This window comes from Rhinolophus ferrumequinum, chromosome 26 (genome assembly GCF_004115265.2).
Source record: "Rhinolophus ferrumequinum isolate MPI-CBG mRhiFer1 chromosome 26, mRhiFer1_v1.p, whole genome shotgun sequence".
Lineage (NCBI taxonomy): Eukaryota > Metazoa > Chordata > Mammalia > Chiroptera > Rhinolophidae > Rhinolophus > Rhinolophus ferrumequinum.
The window spans coordinates 3,124,359-3,145,041 of record NC_046309.1 but is presented as its reverse complement, the minus strand read 5'-3'; the positions used below and the strand labels follow the sequence as shown (position 1 = coordinate 3,145,041).

Sequence of the window (20,683 nt, the reverse complement as noted above, 5' to 3'; positions counted from 1 at the left end):
TGAAAATCCACCTCATTTTATAGCCAGTCCTCACTGCCTAGAATATGCAAAATAAACACTCAATAAAACCAAAACTACAGAACAGGATTGCCTGACATCAAATAAACACATGTAACAGAATAACGGACTTCAGGATTTCCGATAAAAAGATATACACACTCCTGTTTATGTACAGAATAGTCCCTGGAAGTTACTTACGATCCCAGTACCTCGACAATGATTACAAAATGAGTTACCTTGTTCCATCCCACGCACACTCTCCACAAGAATGGGAGTCTATTAGCTACGAACCACCAAGTGAAGGCTGCTGGCGGCACAACCAAAGCCAAGCTAATGGGAGGGGAAGCACGGGCTGCAAAAGGCTTAGGAGATGATTAGCAGCCAATTATGAAGTATAGTAATGAGACAGTGGCAGCTAACTAGAAAGCAGAACAATAAGAGAATTGGAAAATGAAAGAGAACATGGGAGAAGCAATAGCAACTATTATTAGGACATGGCTCGTATAAAATGTCAATGAACCTGGAAAATAAATTCTATCTCTCTCTCTCTCTATTTTAGAATGTAAGTCTAAGAAAATAATCGTAATGGTTTCTCAGTTGGAGCCGAAGTCTCTTAAGAAGAAACAGAATCGAATTTAACAGGAATATTTAAGATGCAATATCTTTAAAGAATGTAAATATCTGAACCAAAATTAAATTTGAGACTCAAATTTCCACTGCTCAAGACTCTTCAGAGCCAAAACTACATAATTATTATATAACTATTCAAAAAAAGAAAAGACTGAGGAGAACTGATTTAAGAAAAATCTCCCTTGGTATAACTAACTTGCTGACTTTAAGAATATATCTGGATTTTATTTAAAGGAGACTAATTCTCTTATTAAAATAAAATTTGATTTTATTTTTCTACTGGTCTTACAATTCCAAAATTAAAAGATCAAGGTATTATTCCTGTAAGTCAAACTTTTAATTTAAATCATGAGACTTGAAATTCCAAATTACTATGGTGATAAAACACTTCTGCACTGTTTGATATCTGGCCATTTTATAAAAACTTCAGAAAGTAGGAATTTTGTAGAATAAATAAATCTTAGCTACATTGTCTTCACTTTGTCTTGTAGTTTCAGGTAAATCCCACTTAAAAAGAACTGAAACTTAAAGGGTGAAGTGCACATTACTTAGAACAATCAGGGGAGCTGCTTCCTTCATTTGCAAAACACCAACATACAATTCTAAGATATCTGCATGAAACCATTGAAATAAGTCCCGACTTGAAAAGAATCCCACAAAAAACTTAGCATTTTGATACTTAGGCAGTTAAAAATATATGCAATGAATAACATCAATAAACAAACATTAGAGGGGAAAAAAGTGAATGTTAGTTACAATATACCCCAAAATTCACTTTTTTTTTTTTTTACGGCTCTATTGTTACTCTGGCATGGAACTAAAAAAAAAGAAGAAACAAAATTAAAGTGTTTTCTATTAGAAACTATAATCAAATAGGTTACATTTTTATGTTCCAACTAAACAAATTCCAAATAAGATCACTTCAAGTTTAATAAATTAGTCTTCATTAACAGCATTTTTAAAATGGCCAAAACACGTACGTCAACAACGCGCCAAAGTTCTAAGTGAAGATAGATAAAAATTACTCTGCAAACCAAAGCTACACATACACCTTCTTATTTTACATAATTGCTCCAACAGCTTTTGTCAACGTCATTAATATCACCCTACCTGTTTAGACCGCGGTCTCCCAGGAGAAAATTTCCTTTTGGTGATAGCTGGCTTGCCCATGCCAATTTTTGGAGTGACTGGTATGTACGTTGTTGGCATGGAGTTTCCAACAGCAGCGCTGAGAGCTGAGGGGTAGCTGTGCGGAAGGTCATGGGAGGGCAAGTGAGAAGGAAGTGGTGGCGGGGAAGACACATGGGCCCTGCTTCTGTCTCCTGCTGATGCCAGCGAGGGCTCCAGCTCAGGTGCTAATTTCATAGCTCCGTCCTGGCATAAACTATCCTTCACACAACTCTCAACTGCAGGGGTCACTGCAAAGTCCACAAACGCAGAGGACGCTTCAGAATTTTCTTTTTGTTCCATTGCTTCTTGTACCCTTTCTGGAGCCAACTGTTCTTTAGGACACAAAGAAGTGCTTTCCTCACAGGGGGACACTAAGGTTTCTGGTGAAACAGTGACAGATTCAATTGCTTCTGGAGGCCTTGATTCTTCTGTGCATGCCACCATTTTCGGTTCCTCGAACAACTGCAATTCCTCTTGCACAGTGATCTGGTGTGCAAGGACTTGCACGTTTTCTGTCACTTCCATTTTGTTTTCATTTTGGTCTTCACCACAAACATGCGCGACTTTAGATGACATTTCCACTTGTTCATTACCAACTGCAGGAGAAATCTGATTTTCCAGTTCAGCATTCATTTTATCTTGGGATGATTCTACAAAATTTGGAATATTTGTCATGTTAATTTACATATGAATTTTTACATTTCTAACTATGAGTAGATATAAGACATGAATATCTTATGTCTGCAGCTTTGCGTTTAAAAATAACAGGCTTGGGCCAAAAGGGGGGTGGGACCAGCGGGGTTCCCAAAACATAACTTTTGGTTAAACCTGACTTAAAAACCACAAAAAACATCACCTAAATAAGATCCCTAGAGTTTAAGGTGATTTCTGGTAAGAATTTAAAATAGAATTAATTTCTAATATAATTCTATTATATGTCTTACAATTTGAGCACTTACAAACGTATTTAAAATTTTGTAGATGAAGTTATACTCATTTGACAGCTAGGAAAATGAGGCTCAGTGATGTTACATGAGGTATCCAAATTACAAAGTAAAGACTAATCTAGAATACAAAGATCTGTTGCAATAGCAGGCACCCCAGATGTAAATAAACAAAGCTCTGTAGACTCAAATGAGTAATGACCATAGACAGAAAAGACTTATTTTATTTAGCTGTACCTGCTAACATACTCAATACATTTTTGGAATATAATCCTTCTTCTTCCTCATCATCTATAATCAAAGAGACTAATCTTAGCAAGTCAATAAACATAATTAGATACCAGAAAGGTGACCAGAAAGGTCACACTGACTAGTGAATTTTAAATCAGGGTATTAGTGTGTGAGACCTTTAACCCAATCTCACTGAAGAGTCAAGTTAGAGCTCCAATTGACATGAGCCCTAAGCAGCTCTATAAAGTAAGACCACTGAAGATAAAAAGCTCTTATTTCAAATACCATCAAGGCAATTTCTAAGTTACATTAACAGAAACACTAAGTTCCCCATTTACTATTTACCATAGTGAGAAATTTATCTACGTTCTGGTATCAAAATCTTGCTTCTCGTTCCTACCTTATTGAGAAAGTCCAGTCAAGGATAAAAAAAAAACATCAAATAACTCATCTGATTGTACTAAATATTTTTAAACACTGAAATGTTTCAAAAAATACTTAATATAAAAAAATAAAAATCGATTTTTAAAAGAGAAAAATTAAAACACGTGAAGAGTGAACACTGACGGGTTTAAAACCAAAAGTACCTTCATTTGAGTGACTCAAGTGAAAAAACGTACTCTAGTACTACATGAACTAAATCACGTGCTAACAGAAGACCCATGACCTGGAGTCTCACTGGCTAAGTGGAGCACGTGCAATACACATACAGACCACGAGTGTATTCTTTCTGTTCTATGCCAGGCAGGAAGTATTAAGGGGAAAATGTAAACATGGAGTTCAATTATGGTCAGCTACTAATCTGATAAAATGATTTCAACTTGCCTAAATAATGGACATTTGATTTAGCAACTCTCTTAGAGAATGTAACCTCCTTCAGAATTCCATTGCCCATTCTTTACAAGAAAAGGATCCCCTAACCAGCAACAACAAACAATTCTTTGGGATAACTAATGTGAAAAGTCAATGAGTCCATTTGCATAGAAACCATAAAGGCACCATGCCGTAACTCAGTCAAATCAGACAGCGGGAACGTGTCGCTTACCAACAACGAGCAGGCCCTGTGTGTCAGGCCTTTCTGGCGGATCACTCCCCTTCTGTTCTCCAGTGAGGGTCTGAACTGCTGTGAAGAACACACTTATGGGATCTCTAGCAAGGAGTCCGATTTCTCTAACTGCTCTCTCAATAGTAATTGGAGTAAGAGTTTTATCCTATTGCCAAATGCCAATTTCCAATATAAGCACAATACATTCACGCTATTGATTAGTAAGTAAGTAGGATATGAAGATGGGTATGAAAATGAAATTAGGAATCTGATTATGCGCTATAAGATTTATTCCTATAGATAGCTTTGTCTTGTTTTTCTTCACTTTACATATTTTTGAAGTGTACCTTTTAATGATTTGGTAAATATAAATGTAATCTCAAACAATCTGAGACTTTTTATGTATATACTGAATCTATAAAGCATACAGTATCACATAAAATACTGTCAGCCCACGATTAAAGTTAAGTAGTTTTTCCCCAAATTGGTCTCTCCTTAAGTTCAGATCCTCAGCTACTATCAGTATTGCAAAAAGCTTAATTGAAACATCATTGAAATAACTGAAATAACCCTCAATGGGACTTCTGAGACAATCTAAAATAAATTTTTCATTATCTCAGCATGAAACATCTCATAATCAGCAAATAGCTCTAGTTAGTAATTACAAGTATAACTAGAGAAAATAACATATTGCTTTTCAATGAACATCACTTGATCTCTAAACAAAGCATATATTAATGATTAAATCTAGATTACAGCTGAACTACAAATATACACATGCCCTTCCCCCTATTAATTTCTAAGGTTATTTTACTAAAAGCTCCTCCCTAAACAATTTCCTAACTATACATATTATCTAGGCTAATTTTTATTTAGGGTACTAACATTTTAGCAAACATTCACATACTCACTGTACGTACACATTTTCTTCAAAAAATAGACTATCCATATATCCGTTATCACAAACATTCTTACCATCTGGAACAATTCCAGGGGCAGACTCCTGACCACCGACATCTTTATTAACTGACGGCTCCAGAAATACCACATGGTCTTCAGGTCCTTCCACTTCCATTTCATCGTGATAATCTTAACAGAAATGTATTTATTCTTTAGCCCAGAATGAGTTTTTCTGTTTTTGCTAACTAGGTCAACAATTATTACTTTGCAATAGTGAGAGTAAATTATCACCCAAAATGCAATAAATTCTTCTTTGCATTTTTCTATTTTGAACCCAATATACATTTACATTTTTAAAGACATGGACAGCATAATGAATTAAAAAGTAACTGGCATTTTCTTATATTCCACAACTGTATAATGATGGCATCTGGAATCAATGTATTAGTAATTAAGATGTGTCTTTCTTAAACCCCCTGCAGACGATAATATAGGGACTTTTCTAGAAGTTACCATTCATAATGATGAAAATAAAAAACAGTGTGGTAAGAAGGTTTATTTTCTTTACCATATAAGAATCTTACTAACATGTTTGTAACCAACAGTACACTACTAAAAACACCTGAGCAAAATTTTGGGCTCAAGAGGTGAGAATTAACATTTAAGAAGGACATTAGAAAACTAAAACTTGTTTGAAGTGAACTAACCCTGATTTTGAAGTGCAAAACTAGGTCATATTGCCAAACACTGAGGAACTTCCACTGCTGGCTCCAAGAACACAACTGGAGTAAAACACACCAGTTCTGGAATTCAAATAGCAAGAGAATGGGTGTGAAGAAACTAGAGTAGATGTTAGCCATCAGATTCAGCGATGACCATGATCGCAGGTAAATATAAAGGCCGAGAAACTAAGAATAAGATGGGATCTGATACACAAAAGTCCTTCATTATTACTAAGATAATATATTGGTGAAATCCTCAAGCTTACCTGTAGTGACTTCAGACACAGCCATTTCCACCTCATCACCTTGCTGTAATGGATCCAGCATCTCGGCTGCTAAGTGTTTACAATACATGCAGATATACTCTTCTTTGAACTGAGAATCCAGTTCATGATCCATTGGTTTGTCACATTCTAAATGAACCCATCTGCAGTAATAAATATATTTAAATAAAAGTTTCTAATTTAAAGTCAAGTTAATAACACGGAGAAAAGAGAAGCAATTGCTGCAAAACTGACATAGGAAGGGCTGAGAATGACAAAAGAGAGGTTATAGGGGTTAGCAACTAGTGAAGGTCCAAATAAGGAACTAGCATTTCTGATGTCATTAGAAGTGCGGACATAGCTTTAAACTATTTCTTCTTTAATTTTCCCTCTTACGGCTCATTTCTGGTCTTGTCTTATCTTTTGCCCATTCACTTCCTTATGCCTTTCAGATTCATGAAAATGTAATTTAATTCCATCTGTAACGTCACTCAGTACTAAAAGGATTACTGGAACGGTAAAAGCTTCAAGCTCAAAGATATATGGTAGAGCTAAAGATGAGATAGAAGAACTGACAAAACACTTACATGGAATAACTAACTATGTTCTTACCTTTTGCACATATTACAATGAAGCATGTCTTTCTGCAATTCTGGATGGTAGCACTTGCCACAGAAAGGACATAAGTTATCCTGCTGTTGGTAACAACTGTCACATACCAGGCAATTGTGGTGCCACTGAGAACTAGATCGTGTCCCACACTCTACACATATTCTGCAATTCTAAACACCAAGAAAAATGAAAACAAAACCAGTTTGTTATGCATTTGTATTGCAGTTCTGGTGTAAACTGTTTTGAAGTCAATGAAACATTTGTAGATTATACATTAAGCTTTAATTTTCATGACACTAATTTAGGGGATATGCTTTTGAAAAAGTTTGTTCTGAACATCTAATAAGACATCACTCAATTTGCACTGAAATCTCCAGGAAAATATAAATGGGATAGAGACATCCAAGAAAACATAAACAGGGAGGGAAGGAAACCAAGAACATAGCAACTCAAGCTTCCAAAAAGAAACATATTCCAGAATCGGGAAGCAGCTCATGTGGAACACGTGTCCTCAACCCCCTACTGCAGAAAGCATAATGGTGCTGCTAGGTTTTCCATTCGCTTATGGGTAGCTTAGAAACTAAAAATAAGAATTCATGACCCACTCCAAATGACTGAAATACTCACTCTACATCAAAATCCAAACACGGCTTCTGGTATTTTCATAGTGGAGAATGGCAGTATCCTTATCAAGCAGAGCTGTTTATGAAGTTCAAGGCCTGCCAGAGGCCAGCCAAAACCCTCTCTGCACCTGTGAGCTAGCCTGCCTTAAGTTCCGGGACACAACGTTGACAAATTATGGGGCTCTCATTACCCACCCCAACTTTCCAAACTAAAATAGCAACAGATGGAACTATCCTTCTGAGCTACTGGGCTGACATGAAAGATTTGCTGATTGAAAAAGAGAAACTAGCATGAACTGTAGATCTGCTCACAGATTTAAAACAAATGCACTAAAATATTGATGCAAAAATCCTGAATAAAACATTAGCAAATATACTCTGATAGCAATTTAGGAAAATAATAAACCACGTCCAATTGGAGTTTATACAAGAAATACAAGGATGATTAAATATTAGAAAATCTATTAACAAAATTTAACATATTCTTAGGTCTGAGAATAAATAATTTCAAAATATGCAGAAAAGGCCTTTGGGAAAAAGAATCAAAAGCCCATTACTAATTTAAAAAAACTCGAAAAAATAAAACTGAATGGGTATTTCCTTAATGTGCTACATACATCCATACCTCAATTCTAAAGGCAGCATTTTATTTAACTGGGGAAGCCTGGAGGCATTCCCACTGAGGGCAAGAAGAAAGCAAGGATATTTCCTATCTCCACTACTACTTCACAAGGCTCTGCAGCAACATAAACATTGAAACAAATGAGAACAGAGGCAGAAGAAGGAGAAAAGAACAAAACTGTATCTGTAGATGACAGGATAGTACAGTTGGAAAATCCTAGAGAACTATTCATAAATTCAGTAACAGAATTTAACAAAGTAGCAAGACATAAAACACGCAATGAAAGTCAACAGAATGCTCATACACAAACAATAACCAGTTAAGACATAACGACAGCAACAAAATAGATCAAATATTTAAGAATGAACTTAAGAAAGGTCTGAAACCTACACAAAGGAAATTACAAACATTCTGGAAGACACCAAAGTAGACGTGAACAAATGCAAGGGCATGCCTTGTTCTCTGGGCGTCTCCTCATCAAGATGCCATTTTTCCCTAAATCAATGAATAAATTTAAAGTGATCCCCAAAAATATTCCAGTGAGGTTTTCCGTGCAGTTAGGTAAGCTGACGTGCGGATTCACATGGCAACACACACACACACACAAGAACAGCCAGGGAAAACGTGCAATGAAAAGGCTCTCTGCAGTGGGACCAACAGAACCAGACAGTGCAGACCCTCTGTGATGAAAACAGCGTGGTGCTGGCTCATAAATACAGAGCAATGCAACAGACAAGAAATTCCAGAAACAAACCCAACCAAATCGAAAACTCCAGTGTAGAATTAGAATCTCTTTTTACTGAATGGTTTGTGGACAACTGGACAGTCAACTGGAAAAAGATACGTGACACCATATACCCAAGAATCAACTCCAAATGGACCAGAGAAAATAAAATGATGCAAAAGCTAGAAGAAAATATGAACTCTTCTATAACCTCAATGTAGCGAAAGGGTAATTTTAACTCAAAATTCCTGAAGCAACATCTGGCTACATAAATATAAACTTTTGTGTGGCAAAAAAATAACATAAGCAAAGTCAAAAATGGGGGAATGACTAATGGGAAGAAAATATGTGCATCATATGACACAGTGAAAGGCCTTATATTATATCCCCAATATAAAAAGAACTCTTAAATTGAGGGGGTAAAAAATAAATAAAAATCTTCAGAAACATGAAGCAGGCAACTCCCAAAAATATCAAAATTACCCTTAAACATATGAAAGCTGACCAACTTCACTCAAAAGAGAAAAGGAAATTAAACTACATTGAGATGCCATTTTTCACTATAAAATAGTAAAACTTCCAAAGCTGACCATGACAATCTGCTGGCAAGGATGTAGGAAAAGCCTTTCTCTCAGACACTGCTGGTGGCAATGTGAACTGCCAGGAGCCCCAGGAGGCAACCTGACAACAAAACAACATATGCGTTTATCCCAGAGCCTGGTCATCTCACTTGCAGGAATTCATCCTAGAGAGTCCCTCTCAACAATTCAAAAATTCCTATGCACAAAGTTATTGACTACAGAATCATTTGCAACTTAAATCTCTGGAAACTAAGCATAGGACATTGTCTGAATAAACTATGGTACAAATACACAACTTAGCAGCTGAGAGAGGGAGGGAGGCAGATATGAACTGATACGTAGTGACTTCCAGATTTTTCAACTGAAATAAAAGCAACATACAAAAGAGCATATGTGCTCCCTTCAGACTAGGAAAGGGAAAATAATACATCTGCTTATCACTACAAAAAAATACAGAAGAACCAACCAAAAAGCAAGTTAGTTACCTACAAGAGCCAATGGGGTGGTAGTCATACAGGGGCATCGACAATTCTGAGTAGAACTTTTTATATAACTTTGACTTTTGAAAACATTTAATATCCTATATATTTTTAAAAATTGAATCAATAAGGGAAATAAAATCTATTACCGAGAGCAAACTGAAGTAGGTTTGTTTACTGGATGGAGCAACTGAGTGTCTGTGTTTGTGCTGTTGGGACCCAGGATGGATATACAGAATGGAGACGCAAGAATGGAAGAAGGCAGAGGAATCAGAATTGGGAGGTGCTGCTGTAAATTCATCACTTATAAATTATGTATGTGTGAGTATATGTGTGTACATGTGTATTTGTACACGTGTACGTATAAGTGTACATACATTCACATATTTTCTGCCCCATGTGCTGAAAGGGAAATGAAGACAACAACAACCCCTCACGCCCCACAACCACTACCGCCAAGCCCCCCCAATCTTCCCCAAGCCCCCTAGCAATGAGCACACCCAGAGCCCATTCTCCACGAAAGGAACCGGGCCTGCATATGGAAAAGAGGACTGATTCCAGCCAGGGCTGAGGCAAGACGGGCTTGGGACATCCTGTGAGCCAAAATGTAATGAGGTGCTCAAATGTAACTGAGGGGAGGGCCTGTCACCAGGACATAGGAGCCAGCTGGAAGAGGCTACTACCAAAGGGCAACAGGGGACAAATTCCGCTCAAAACGAATTAGCTACAGCAACGAGTTAAAGCCTCGTCTCATAACCAGCAAGAAAACCTGCATTAGGCAAGGGGTCCTAACGTCTTGGAGGAAATTTTGAGGAGCGAGGTACATATTCACATGGTCTTCAAGTGCCTGTTCACACACTGCTCTACTAGACACAGGGGAGAGAAAGGAAGAGTGGAGAAATGGGGCAGCAGCTCGAGAGGATTATCAGAATTAACATGACTTATGAGGAGAGGGGCATCAAGTGTGTCCAGCTGTGATCCCTGAGAAGGGCGTGTCATCACTCAGGCAGTATCCTGGCCAAGAATGCAGAACTCTGTATAATCACAAGGAAATAGCAAAGGGAGGAAAGTTCTTTGGGGAAGAGAAAAAAACAAACAGGTATGTGGGAGAGAAACTCGGTATTCTCCAAAAATGTCACAAACAAAAAGACAAGAGGTTAGGAAAAATTTTCCAGATCAAAGGAGTCATGAGAGATATGACAAGTAAATGGAATGTCTAACCCTAGAGTAGATCTTGGATGCGAAAGGAGAAAATGCTATAAATGACGAGATCAAGTGACAAAAACTGAAATATGGATGGTACATTAGATGAAAATACTACTATTAATGTAAACGTATGAAGTTCGTAACAGTGCTGCAATTTCGTAAGAATATCCCCCTTCTTAGGAAATGCACACTTAAGTATTTAGGGGTAAAGGGGGCGCAGTGGATGTAACTTTCCCTCCAAGGGTTGAGGGCAAAAAAAATTCATGGAAGGTGGGGGAGGGAGAAGGGAGTGAGAAGAAAGGGCTTGTACAATGACACTGAAATCCTAACAATAAGTGAATCTAGGTAATGGCATATGCGTAGTATTTTTATTTTTCCAAGTTTTAATGTTTGAAATTATTTCCAAATAAAAGTTTTTTTAAAATGCGTAACATACTGACCCACAAGCGTCCTTGAGAGAGAAACAGGGCAAAGAAACGTCCCTGACACTGGGTAGCCTACGAGGGTCCTGGGGGCGACACCCTTGCCGGGAGCAGCCCCCAGGAATGACACCCCTGTGGAGGCCCTTCTCTGCAGGCGCCACCAGTGTGGGACACACACGAGGCCCTCAAGTGCTAAACACATAAGCAAGTTCTGACTAAAGACTGTAGAGATCTAGGAAACAACTTATTAGTAGAGGAAGATCCTTTTACAAACTGCTGAGAGGACAAGCTTTCCTCTGAGACCTTAACTCACTTCAGGCATTACACTGGCATCCTCTCACTAAATCCAACATCCCGGTGAGCTAAGTACTAGTAACATTGGCTACAAGAGGCAAACTGGCTTAGGGAAGTCTAATTACTGCCCAAGACCCTGTACTCCTTCACTGGAAAACCTAATCTTTTATCCACATCTAATACCAACCTCCAAAGAACAGAATTAAACACACACACACACACAGTCATATTCTCAGCAGTATTATAAATGATTCTATCACTGTGACAAAGACTAGCAGACTACGATAGAGAGCAAATGAGTAAGTGAGTAGGACAAAAGAAGTCTGAGAACAACCTGAAGAAATAAACCTGGATTTCTGAAGACAATGTCCAAGGTAATGAAAAACATGACAAAGAAGTTAATTAAGAGCAGGCAACAAAATAATCTAGATGGTACTAAAGATTATTAAAGAAAAGGTAAAGAAATCTTTTTTTTTTTCTAGACCCTTCCATGGGCCCGACTGGAGATGGATGGTGGTGTGCGTTCCAGACAACACTAATTAGTGTACAACCACAGATACATCCTGGAACACATCCAAAGAACTGATGAAAAAATAAAGACCCCAAAGCTTTTAAGCAGAAAAAAGGATTATAACTAGGTAAACTTAAAGATTTTTCTTCTGTGATAAGCTGGAAAAACTCTGGAGGAAAAAAACATTTCCAGAGTATAAAAAGGAACGAGTTGTAGCAGAAAAACTATACCAGAGTTTTCCTGGTAGTGTGAAGTTAAGTCTTGCAGATATGTAGGCTATCAGAAAACTTACAACTCTTTTTTTTTTTTTTAGCTAATTATTTGCATCTCAATTTGAAAATTAGCAATTTGTACCTGGTACACACAACCCCATTACCCACATATTTCCATCTGCTCCTCTCTGCTCTCCAAATACAATTCTTTTTTAGAGGAGTATAACCAAGATGCCAAAAGATTGGGGGTGAAATAAGATCGAAATTTACAGAGGAAAATATTTTTTCCAAAGAAAAAGTGACAAGGTTTGCTGGGTTAATTTAAACAAGACAAAGGAGAAAGGAAAAGAAAAATTTCTCATTTCTACATGTTCAGTGGGAAGTGAGAGAAAAAAAACCACTATACTTTGAACATTTGTAACTTAACAAAACAAGATTCTAAGTTGCAAATCATTGCAGGCAATAAATGGAACAGAAAAACAGGAAAACAAAAGTTTGTTTTAAAATCGCCAAGCATTCCAATTGCAACCATTAACCTCAATAGTTAACGGTATTAAAACTTTCAAAAGATACATTTAAAATTACAAAGAAGAATCCAAAATAAAAAGATGTGAAAAGATCACATTTAAGTGGCAAATTAAAACCCCATGTGGCCATATTGTCAGGCAAAGCAAAATACCTGGTAGAGAGAAAAAACAAGCGGAATGCAGGATAAAGACAATATAGTATCAACAATGGCCTGATCTACTTGCTAATAGCAGCCACAGAAATAACAGCTTTGCTTAAAAAAAAATTAAAAAGCAAAATATAAGGAGAAAATTGACATAAAGATTATAGTAGTCGGTTTTATCTACACCTTTACACCCTGTTGAATTAAGTCGTCAAAAATACTTTACCTAGCAAAATGAAATTAAAAACACAATACTACATCTTAAAAAGACACTATTTGAAGTATCAAAACATTTACAAAAAAGAAAACTACACAACTTAATTTCTGTTTCAACATACTTAAGCACAACTTAAGGAAGATAAAGTTATTAGGTGAAATGTACACAGATACAGGTAAAAACACAACAGATTTTGGGGCAGCCAAAAGTAGAATCAAACGTAAATTTATAGTCTTAACTATCATTTTTCCTCGGAAAAGTAAAGAGAACGAATCACAGACTCCGGTTCCTACTTCAGAGAAGGAGGCGGCGGCAAGCAGAGGCGGGGGCGGAAACACACACTCGCCCGGCGGCAGGTCTCCCTCCCCGGCCAGGTCTCCCTCCCGGGCCAGGTCGCCGCAGCTCCGCCCGCCCGCAGCTCCGCCCGCCCTGGGCCGCGCAGGAACCAGCCTCGCCGCGCGGCCGCCGCGCCCTCCGCGCCCGGACCTCCGGCCCCGCCTCCGGCGGCCACACCTGAGGGCAGTCAGCGGGGAGCCCTCCCGCTCGTCTCCACCCCCGGGCCGCGGGACCCGCCGCCCTCCGCCCTCCCACCAGGTGAGGCGCCACTTCCAGGTGCCGACCCTCACCTGGGGCGAGGGCGGGGGCGGCAGGCAGGTGCCGCGCGCCCCCCCGCCCCCCCCGGCGTCCGCCCCGCCCCGCGCCCCCGCCCCCGCCCCCGCGGCCCGCCCTCAGGCCGCCACGCCTTCCCCGCTCCCAGCAGCGGAGCCCGCGAGCCCCGGCCCCAGAAGCCTCCCACCCGGGAGCCGCGGCCCGAGCCTCCCTCGGGCGCGGACACCAGCGGGGGACGGGGGCACCAGGGGTGTGTGTCGGTGCCTGTGGCGTGAGAAGCGGGGGAGGCTCAAGCCCAGTTGTACTCCGGGAGGGCCGCGTCTTCTGAGGACCTGACATTTCTTATGGAAATGCCAGCCTAAAATCATGTAAAATTTAACTGGGCTGCCAGGGCACCGCTATGCAGATTTTCATACCTGCAGTTAGCATTTGTGTTTATTATTATGTTAGCCCCCACTTCGGTCAAAGACGCAGGCAAGACACACCAGGATTTCAGGGAGTCAACTCCTGGTGCAAAGAATGAGCCGGCGGGCGGGCAGCCCTCAGCAGCAAGTGCACGGAGGAAGCCGGAGGCGGTCGCCACACACGTGACCTGACAACACTTCACCTGCAGCTCATACCCGGCACCCGCGAGGAACTTCTGTTCCGTATTTCAGCAATAATTGCATTGGTGCCCCAATTACTACGGATTTCATTTGTGCTGCAGTGCTGGTCGGGATACCACAAACTTTCCAGTTACCGCCCGGCACTTCATTCCGTCCACTGCCCACGGCCTGCTGGCCAGCGCTTTGAGATCTGTTCCTCTGAACTAGTCAGCTCCGTCCTGGCATTATCACTGTTTCTATACAAATGCTTACGCAGAAGGCATCCTCTTATCAGCATTACTAAAGCCAAAGAAAAGGCTAACGCAAAGAAAAGGACCTGAAAAAAGGATCTTCCTATTAAACCCAGTCTTGGCAATTTAATTTCAAGACGAAACTATTAATTTAAATTAAGATGTACTTTATAAATTCTATTTAGTTTTATTTTTTAAAGTTAGTGAAATACTGTAGATAGAAGAAGTTTGTGCCTAGCTTCATAAAATTAAGATTCTATAAAATTTAAGATTGTAATTTTAAAAAACCTTCACTGGGGGGGTGAGGGTAGAGAAGGCCTATGGACCTAGACAGAGTCTTCAGTTTATTATGATCTACGTCCTAATACAAAATAAAAATTAGATCAAGAAATATTTCTTAATTAATGTAGGGAGAAAAGCCCTGTTACTAAGTACAGTATGACCGCACAGGGAGACAGGATAATACAGAGGGTGCCAAAAAAGTGTATGCACATTTTAAGAAAGGAAAACGGTGTTAAAATTGTAATACTCAATATATACACATAACAAAGGATGAATACAGTCACGTTTGACATCTGCAATGACAAGAGGTGTTCAAAGTGGTTACCATCAGTGTCCAGACACTTCTGATTACAAACTGCTGCTTGAGCAATGCTGACCAAAGTGTCCACTTGTGTACACTTTTTTGGCACCTCTGGTATATTGGATAAAACATTACATAATACGACAGGAAACCTGAGTTTCAGTTCCTACTCTATTTCTACAAATAAGTAAACTTGGACAATTTACTCAACTACTAGGCTGGTCTTCACCATCTCTTAATCTAGAATGTGTTCATTTACCTATATAGATTTCAAAGGAGGCAAGCACATGAGCTACTTTATGACTGATTCAGCTTAACATCCAAAGAAAGGTCACAGTAAATATTTTTTGTAAATATCTTCTAAACAAAAAAAAGTTTTATTCAGTCAGTTGAGAATTAGTGGTAAACAAATTATTCTTACCTTCTACTTTCACTTTAAGAATTTAAATATTTTGTGCTTCCAGGGACAAATAATTCTAAAATTGGTTGTTTACCTGGTACTACACTATTATAACTCTGCCCACAGGTAGAGTTGTCAGCCAACCTACAGGGTTTAGAGACACAGAAGACAAAACCTCAGGAAGCTTAAAGAGACCAGCATGAACACCTCAGAGTCCTAAAGATGCAAATACTAAAACAGATGGAAGAAGGGAGCATCATTGACTAAAAGAATATCCCGGAAAAATGAAAACTAATGTCAAATACATCTTAAAAGTGTCCCACCAGCAGAAAGACTGATGATATTGACTGGAAATTATCTGACTTGATGTGCTATGTACAATCAATGGTACGTACTAGGTAACATCAAGCATATTGATTCCCTAAGCAATGAAAAAGAAATGGAAAAATGTCGATATATCTTGTCTAACTCTCAAAACCCAAGAGAAACTTTAAATAGCATCTAAAACATAAATATCTAAGTCAGTCATAACTTACTAAAACTACCAGGGGAGGTACTGTATATATATACACGCGTGTATATATACACATACATATACAAATACACATATACACATCTTGTACGATTCGCAATATTTAACACAAGTGTATACATAAATATATATTCATACAAAAAAAATCACTGTAAAATCACCAAACGGCCAATTTATCAAAATGTAATGTATTCTATCTCTGGATTTTAAATTAATGGATTTTAAAAATCTATGTGTTTCAGTATCCTCATGTGGGAATAATACCTAGTTCAGAGATTCTGGGAAGATTAAAGATAAATCATTTAAAAACAATTTCTAAGCCATGAAGCACCATGCATGTTAGTTAACAGATTCATAGCAGCATTTCTGTAACGGCTTAAAGTTGTACACAACACAAATAAAAGGTCACCAAGTCGAGCAAACTGTGGTGTCTCCACTGCTCAGCAACAACATGGGTGAATCTCAAATTATGTTGAGTTTAAAAGTCAGACAAAAAAAAAAAAAGGAAAAAAAGAGTATATATGATGTCATTTATATAAAATTCTGGAAAATGCAAACTGATCTATGGTGTGAGAAAGCAGATTGGCAGGGAGACAGGAAGGCTGGTGGCGAGTGGACAGTTGGAGGGACTCACAGGGCTCCAGGGAACTTTTAGGGGTGATGAATATGTTCTTTACCTTGAAGGTGACGGTGGCTTCATGAGTATATACATGTGTCAAATTATAGACTTAAATATGTACAGTTTATTGTATATTATACGTCAATAAAGCTGTTTTTTAAGTTGATAGCAACGTATAGACTTAAATAGGTATCCGATTTGTCTGCTCTATATAAAAAAACATAGATGCTGATATTGTTCTTAAAATAGATGCTGATATTGTTCTTAAAAAAATAAACAACTTACTTTGCATTTCCAGCCATTGGTTGGTACTGATTTCATAACTGGTTGAAGACAAAAAGTATGATACCCTTTGTCACACGTATCACACACTAGCATCTTGCTATCTTCTCCCGATTGTCTAAAAAATAAGATAGCATTAATGATGCCTGATCTTTAAACTTATGTTTGTAACATAAGTAATCATCCAAAGAATCAATCCTGGGAACTGCCCAGTTCATAGGTAATTCAGCGTCTGTTTTGTCTGCGCACAGATAATGACAAAGGTAACCCCCTGGAGGACGTGACAGACATCTGCCCAAGGTCCCTAACAGGTTTTTCTTACTGAATGCTCACCTAGGGTGAACCTGCGTTAGTCATTTTGGGATTCCTGCAAAGAAGGAGGGGTTATGGCAAGATGACTGACTGCTGCTGCCTTTCTGAACTTCTCATACCCATCTTTCTTGGGGAACGAGCTATAACTCACGGGGTGCTGCGTGGAAAAGAACAAACCATGACACAGTGAACTGGAAAGACACTGTCATATAATAATAAGAGGATCAAATTTGGCATCAGACCTATCTTTGTGTTCAGACTGCTGTTTTTCTAGCTGTGTGACTCCAGAATAACTTAGACTTGAGTTCTCTTAGTTTCAGATATAACGTGAATAACCAAAGATTACTGTGAGAATTAAATATAATTCTGGTCGAAGAGCTTAGAATATTTATTAAGCCCTAAGTGCTAAATAGACATAAGAATAATAATCTCATTATTATTAAGAACTGGACTCAAAAAAAATCTCTGCTTTGATTCTTGGCTATTAATCACTCTCAGATACTAAGAATTTAATTCAAGAGGAGGGGAAGAGAACAACTGGGGAATGCAAGAAGAAGAGCTGAGAGAGGAGCCGCTGACTCAAAACCTAGGGGTAAATAGAAGTAAAAAGGAAGATGGGTTAGTTGGCCTCTGGTTATTTCTCATTCGGCTAACAAATTCTACATGTAAAATTGCATTCTTTATCTCTTTACATGGAAAGATCTTGGAGGAAAAGCACTCTTTCTTCAAGTTCTCTTATTCTCTCCCAAGAAACTAGGCACAGATACAAGGTACCAAATAAATGTTTACTGATATTGTCTTTCATTTTGACCAAAATATAAAAGCACATGGTCCTACTTATTCCACATAATTCAAAGATATTGATTCTTGTTATCAAATTAAATTATGAATAAAACATTGATTCTGACAGTGGTGGGCATCATTTCTCCTGGTTACAAAAGTCCTCGGCTTGTAAATAATTTGAAGACTGTGCTAGATGTGGGTCCCATGCCCAAATTATCATGCTAACTAGTAGCATGAGGGGAAAAAAACCACAGAAAAGATTGGAGAAATGATGAAAGGATGAAATACAACCAACAGGAAAAGACAACCCCATTGTAAACGTTTAAATGCCATACGACACTTTATTTCAGTATGGTGACTAGGATTCCTGAAGGTAACTGTCTTTCAGATAGGTAGATTTTTTTAAAAAAAACAAAACAGTAATCTTAGTATAAATTGCTCTTCCTGAAATGGAAAATGGCTCACTCTAATGACTACTTTCTGTACTTGGAGGTTTAGTTTCCTATTCCATCTCCCCAGTCTTCCTCAAAAAGAGCTGCTTTATTTTCCTACTGATCATTTATTTTAAATTATTAATATCATTCATTTAAAAATTGTTGGCAAATTTAAATTAGCTTTATCGGCAACCAGAGGAATTTAAATTCTTCAGGTGAGTTTTTGTCGATTTGTTTAAAAGGAATATAAATGTTAATCCACGCCTAGCAGGAGCATTTAGTTCTTAAGTTAAGACATGATGAAATTGAAGGGCATGAGGAACAAGCTTTGTCATGATACACAAACCTTCCGCACCTAACAGCAGGGTCTCTCTCAAGCTCGATACACACCTTGGAGTTGAAATGGAGACTTACTTGCAGTTCTGGCACACTTTGCACTCGGGACATTGCCACCCCGCACGTTTTAATGGAGTGACCGCTATGTCCAGGCACATTCCATGATAGTGCTGACCACAAGTAGTGCAAAAGAACTGATCTAACAGGTCTCCGGGGCTGTCGCACACTGCACAGTTTGCATCTTCCTTTGCTACAATTAACAGTGAAACAATGAAACGGTTGCATAAGAATTTAATACTTTTCTGACTTGACAGTTTAAAAATCACGTGAAGGGAATTTGCATGGTACATGTTTCAGACACTTGAAGTTATCCACATTGAAGTGTTATCCAATCAGAGTAAGGTTTCAATAAAAACACTGTAATATATTTAATCTAAATGTAATCACATTAAATTTAATCCTGTAGCTTTGCGATTATTTGTGCCTGCACCTACTTTGGACCATAGTTCTTATTTAATTTTAGATCTAATACCAATGGTAATGCTGGGGGCCTAGTTAATGCACAAGATACGCTTGCTGAAAAGAATCAAACAGGAAAATATCAACTGAGAGACACTTTGCAGTGTAAAAAGAAATATTTTATTTGGATGTTAAATATGTTTTAAAATTAACAAAATCAGATAAGAGACAAAATTAAGAAATGTTAATATCGATTAGATTAAGATGCTTCCTAAGCATAAACAGACTAATTTTTATTCCAATCAAATACAGTTTTTAATGCTGGATAAGATTGTACATGGGAGAACACAAAAGGTGGAAGCTATGTATTCATATACAAACACAATATTTCATACACTAATTCTATATTCATCTCTATTAAAATGTATGTAATTATGGACATCATCTATCTCCTAAATGTGGATCAAAAGAAATGGCACCTTTTAACAGTTCTTTTACACTAAAACAAAAAAACTGTACGAATAAACTTGCTTTGCCAAGTACACAGTTAAATACATGCATATTACACAATAGGAAAATAATGTATTCTAAAATCATACCAATTTGACAGTACAGATAAATATGCCTATTATCTGAGACATGCTCTCAACTAAATGGTTTGATCAGCAGATCATCCTAGGACCTTTTTAAATTGTTTATATGAATTGTTTTTCTCTTTCGGTTTTTGAAGGTTTGGTCAGTCCTCTGGCTGTAAATAAGCCCTTTCTCCCTTCTTCCTTTCCCAGTCAAGCATCTGGGAACAGAGTAAGAATGTATTCCTGGTCCTTCCAGCAGGAGTCAGCAAAGTGGCTTTGTGGGCCACACAAATCTCTGGAGTACGGACTTTTTGTTTCTACTTTGGAGTCCCTTTAAAATGGTCAAGACCATTCATAGCTTGAGGGCAGGACGCACACAGCCCCTGGGATGCACCTGTCCTGCAGGCTGCATCCCTGGTGGCTCCACGCCCACCATTCATCTGAAGCTACTTGAAAGAGGCTACCCAAGACCTAGGAACTCCACTGGTTACTTTTTAGATCTTACCTTGTTTGCACTTTGCAGTATTTACATTTCTATGCACGCCCCCATTAAAATTCCCTTCCCCTGGCTTTGTAGGATTTCTTCTTAAGTGTCCCTTGCCTCTATCTTCTCCGATTTTGGCTTTTGTATCTCTGCACTCCCTCTAAATGCTGGGGTCTCTTAGAACTTCCTCCTGTACCCTCTTTTCTAATTTCCCATGGCTTCTCTTTGTGATCACACCAACTCCTATGTCATAAAACACCACCCACCATGATTCCCAAATCGAAGATCACCAGCGCCAAACGTCTTTCTAAACCCCAAAGAGTTATTTTCAGGTCTCGCTGGACCTCAATAGTCAGATAAGC

At 38.4% G+C, this 20,683-nt stretch overlaps 1 protein-coding gene across 17 annotated transcripts in view; it reads right to left on the bottom strand.

Annotated features, from left to right (window-relative positions):
* Positions 1 to 20,683, bottom strand: part of KMT2C (lysine methyltransferase 2C) — a 220,031-nt gene that overhangs the window by 85,677 nt on the left and 113,671 nt on the right. For 16 of the 17 annotated variants that reach the window (XM_033098949.1, XM_033098954.1, XM_033098955.1 and 13 more), the window contains exons 8-14: positions 18,882 to 19,053; positions 16,942 to 17,056; positions 6,518 to 6,687; positions 5,909 to 6,069; positions 4,996 to 5,109; positions 4,021 to 4,098; positions 1,741 to 2,450 (exon numbers count right to left, since the gene is read on the bottom strand). In XM_033098949.1, coding sequence (XP_032954840.1) covers positions 1,741 to 2,450; positions 4,021 to 4,098; positions 4,996 to 5,109; positions 5,909 to 6,069; positions 6,518 to 6,687; positions 16,942 to 17,056; positions 18,882 to 19,053 — 1,520 coding nt within the window. The remainder of the gene's footprint in view (positions 1 to 1,740; positions 2,451 to 4,020; positions 4,099 to 4,995; positions 5,110 to 5,908; positions 6,070 to 6,517; positions 6,688 to 16,941; positions 17,057 to 18,881; positions 19,054 to 20,683) is intronic. The other variant, XM_033098956.1, reaches the window with a different exon arrangement.